This window comes from Acyrthosiphon pisum, chromosome X, assembly GCF_005508785.2.
Source record: "Acyrthosiphon pisum isolate AL4f chromosome X, pea_aphid_22Mar2018_4r6ur, whole genome shotgun sequence".
Lineage (NCBI taxonomy): Eukaryota > Metazoa > Arthropoda > Insecta > Hemiptera > Aphididae > Acyrthosiphon > Acyrthosiphon pisum.
The window spans coordinates 65,440,073-65,444,963 of record NC_042493.1 but is presented as its reverse complement, the minus strand read 5'-3'; the positions used below and the strand labels follow the sequence as shown (position 1 = coordinate 65,444,963).

Below are 4,891 nucleotides of genomic sequence, written 5' to 3'. Positions count from 1 at the left end.
TAAGTAGGTATACCTGTAATGATATGCTCACACACCATTTATAATAATAAAAAAAGTAAAAAGTAAAATATTTTAGAATAATAAATAACGGCTAGACTGTCGTTCGTAGAAATCGGGCATCCCTAATAAAACTATTGTCACCGACAAAAATGTCTTTGCCGCCGAAGAGAAATCTAGTTCGGAGAAGGACAAAAACCTTTGACAAAACCGCCTACCACTCTCTGGTAGACATATCCGTGTTGTATCTTAAACCAGTGCATGAGTACCAGCCACTGAGTGCATGAGCACCAGCCACCGAGTAACAACCTCTCAAAATATCAATACCGATTTCAACGAGCGACAACTGGACTTCTTATGTTAAGCCAAAATCAGTGCGTTTTTTTTTATCTTGATTTGTATATTTGAAGTATTACTTTGTGTCACCTAAAACCTAAAATTCTTATAACATAATTCACGAACAACTGCGAATCAGGTAAGGTATTTAATATAATATTTTATATATTGATTGCAGTATTAATTTATATGTGCTTCTTACATAAATAATTATATTGTACGGTGTATTTGATCTAATTCTCGAATATACGATCTCGAGAGCCCTCCGAATACCTGGAGGAATGTAATAGCTTAATTTCACTATTTCAACATCTGAATTAAATATAGTTAACTATCGACAGGAGTCGTATTTATATTTTTCGTATTTTTAAGTTATTACAATACAGCGAGAAAAATGGACTTTGTTTTATAATATGTTAAGATAATTATTTTTTATTCGTTGCTATGGTAATAGACGAGCAACTCCTTCTGGAGTTAAATATAAGATAAAATAAAAAATAAACACCATTGTAAAACCACTCTTCCTCGCTCCACTCAGAATCTAAAATGAATAGGTAGTTTCTTATGCAGAAAAAAGTAAAAAAAAAACATGATAGTATGAAGATTATATAATATATCAGTATGATTGTACAAATGAACATACAAAAAAATGTTTAAATTAATTAAAAAAAATTAATTAATTAAATTAATTTGTATTTGAGCGGGCGAGCGGGTCGAGGAAGAGTGGTTTTACAATAAATACATGTCCCTATCATATTATATTTTTTGAGACCATAAGTTTTAAAAATAATTAATTCAAAAGGTATTATGTTTAAAATTACAAGCAGATAATTATAATATATCTTATAGCAAATTTAAATTATAACACATAGGAGAATTTTTTTATATTAAATGCATTTTTAATTCGACAGTTTGTTGAATTAATTTTAAACTTTTAAAATTAATGTTTTGAACAATTTCCTGACAATCAATTATTTTAAATTTTATTTAATTCAATATTCTATCAAATCATGAGATATGTCCATTTAAATACAATATTGTAATCGCATGTAGATTAGTATTAATAATACGATTAATTAAAAATATTAACGCATAATATTAATATATTAATATTATAGTTGGTGACAATCTTATTGGGTATATTCATTATTATTAATGGATAATGGTTGATTTTTGCATAATTTGTGTTTATAGAAGTATAGAAAATAAATACATGTATGGGACTTTAAACTTAATCTGTGTTAATTCATTTTAAAACTATCAACCACATATATAATTTGTTTATTAGGACCTTTATTTCGTAAAATTCAAGTCATGTAGCTAATAATAAAATTAATTGGAAGCTCGGCAACTCAGTATAACAATAAATAAACATGTATTGATATTATTTATTGATTTCAATTTTTTATTTCCAGACAGTATAATGTAATAGTGACAGTATAATGAAACGTAAAGACACACCAATAGAAGACATTACTCAACCAATTAAAGTTGAAAATATAATACTTCAAATAGATATCTTGCAATCATCAAAAACTATTCTAAACCCCAAAACATATATTATTCACAAGTGTAATCATTCTTGTGTAGAATGGGCTGAATATGATCAGAATAAAACAAAAAAAATTAATATGTTGGCAATTCCATTACATTTTGGTTTTAATAGACATACAACAAATGGTTATGGTATAAAAAATTCAATTACATATTATGAGACTCCTTGTGGCATTTCCATTAAAACGATGAAAAATATGATGCATTACTTAACGACGACCAGAAGCAAAATGACAATCGACCAATTTGATTTCAATAGTTGTGTGAATCCATTAGCCCAATTTAATGTTTCAAGACCCATAAAGTTTTTGGACGATATATCTGAAGGCCTAGAATTTAGACCAATAACATGTGTAAACAGTATTAACAAAGAACTACCACAAAAAATTAAGTACATAGTTAGTAGACAAGCAGTGACCGGAGTCAACATAAATGTAGAATCTAATTTCTTATGTGGATGCGATTGCACAGACAACTGTGAAGACAAATCAAAATGTGCTTGTTGGCAGAGTACAATAAACGGACAAAGTAATATACCGGACCTTGAGAAAAATCCGAATGCTGGTTATAACTATCGACGATTGTATAAAAATGTACCAACTGGTATTTATGAGTGCAATAAGACATGCAAATGTCACAGTTCTTGTTTAAATCGTGTTGTGCAACAGCCCATGTCTCATAATTTACAATTGTTTAAGACAGAGAAAAAGGGTTGGGGTGTACGTTGCTTAAATGATATAGCACGAGGAACATTTATATGTTGTTATATTGGAGACATACTAACTGAGACTAATGCCACAGAACAAGGAAAAAAATATGGTGATGAATACTTGGCCGATTTAGATTTTATTGAAGTAGTCGAAAAATGTAAAGAAGATTATGAAGAAAATGCTTTTTTAAGTCAACAGATAAAAAAACCTCGAAAAATATCAAAAAAAAATATGAATTTATTAAATAAACTTACCACACAAAAATCATCTCAAGGTCGTATTCAAACAACATGTTATGGTAATAAGTTTTTCTTTTGAAACAATTTATAATACTATAACGGCTGATGCATGACGTTGCTCGTGACTAATGATATACCCCTGGATTTAGCTCTTTTCTTAAACTCTATTTAACGAAAACTAACATTTTTTTTGATACAGGTCTAATAAATTTCGTTTCGAGGTACACATCCTTAGGAGTAAATTTACGTTGGTACCAAATTTTATACCTCGAGAGCGACAGACTTTTTGGTTGTGGACACACACACACACACACACACACACAAACATTGCCTTTTATACATTATTATTAATTATTAAAATGTTCATCATAGCGTACCATATCTTCTAGACCCAATACTATAGACCTGTCATCCTTTATTGTAGTTAAGTAGAACAAAAACAATAAAAAGCACGCCATAGTCTGTTTTTTTATATTTATATTAAGATTGATTAACCCCGACTAAATTTGATACATGCCACAAAATAAGAAAATAATTAATTTAGCTTTGTTACACCAATGTACACAAAAATAATCTTATATTTATTTTTATCAACAAATTTGTTTGGGGAGGGTGGTGAGTAGATTTAAGGCTAAAATTGGTACAAAAATCATTAGAGCTGGGGTTTGTAATTAGTTTTTAAAGGGGTCCAAATGATTTGAAAAAATGTTGAGGTCCGGAAAATCTTATATATTTTTTTGCTTAGCACATGTTCTTTAGGCAAAATATTTTGGCTATCTATTTATTTCCTCTTTATAGTACGCGTATGTATAGAGGGCCGGCCTTCAAACAAACCCTGATTTATCAGGAATAACTTTGCAAAAGTTCAGAAAATATGATCTAGTATATTTCCTGTTAGCGGAGACAAACTTACAACTCCTTACTATTTTATATAATAGAATAGGTATCATAATTATAATATTATAACATACTTATATTTAATATTTAATATTTAAAATTTACATTTGTTTTTATAGATAAGAATTTGGCCTTGAACAATACATTTCAATTTTTGGAATCAAGAAATCTCAAACACAAGTACCTAACGTTTAGTAAACGCTACTATGAACCTCAAAAATCAGTACGTTACTATTATGGCAGTGGCGATGGAGTGTATACCATAAATGCAAAAACTAGTGGCAACATTGGACGATATTTCAATCACTCATGCACTCCAAATTTATTTGTGCAAAATGTGTTTGTAGACACACAAGATTTACGTTTTCCGTGGGTATCGTTCTTTTCGGAACGTTACATACCAGCTGGAACTGAACTTACGTGGAATTACGGTTACGAGGTAGGAAGCATTCCAGGGAAAGTGATGACTTGTTATTGTGATTCAGATAAATGTAAAAGAAGACTTCTCTAAGTGTATAAACGTTGTTTAAGAAAAAAAGTTGTAATTAAGTGTAATATTTAATTAATATAATATAATATAAGCGGTTCACATTACAAACTCGGAACTCCACAACCATTTTCACCATAATGTAAATATGTTTTTAAATGTTTAAATTAACATACTGACAACATTTTATTGTTATAGCTTTCACATATTCATAATAGTAATACACTAATGACTGAATAGTTTTGTAAGCTATTATGAATACGCAATACAATAACTTTAAAAGAAGACAGCGACCTCCTTTGCACAATTAATATGTTTCTCACTTTTTGATACCTACGTATGTCGTACCTACGTGTTAGAATTTCTTAGTTATTTCATGAGGATCATATAAAACAAGATAAGATGGTACTCTATATTTTACCAGTACTATAAAATTCAAATATCAGTACATCTTAATGTACCGGCAATTTACAAATTTTTAAATATTACTGTTATTTTTAGAATATTGTTTAGCCATTAATACTGTTCGTATATAGTTAAATATATTTAGTTTTTAAGCTTTCAAATATAAATGCATTTAAAAGTGTATTTTATTTAGTTGAATTTTTAGAGAAACTAACTTCTTTTGTATTACAGAAATCCAAATTTTATAATAAATATTTATACTAAAT

The 4,891-nt window shown here is 28.7% G+C and overlaps 1 protein-coding gene across 1 annotated transcript; it reads left to right on the top strand.

Moving 5' to 3' along the window:
* The first annotated feature begins 1,724 nt into the window (after positions 1 to 1,724).
* On the top strand, positions 1,725 to 4,322 carry LOC100169063 (histone-lysine N-methyltransferase SETDB1-B-like). The gene is made up of 2 exons (XM_016803561.2): positions 1,725 to 2,895; positions 3,853 to 4,322. Exons 1-2 carry the CDS (start codon positions 1,776 to 1,778, stop codon positions 4,242 to 4,244), a joined length of 1,512 nt encoding a protein of 503 aa, XP_016659050.1. The 5' UTR covers positions 1,725 to 1,775; the 3' UTR covers positions 4,245 to 4,322.
* The last annotated feature ends 569 nt before the right edge of the window (positions 4,323 to 4,891 follow it).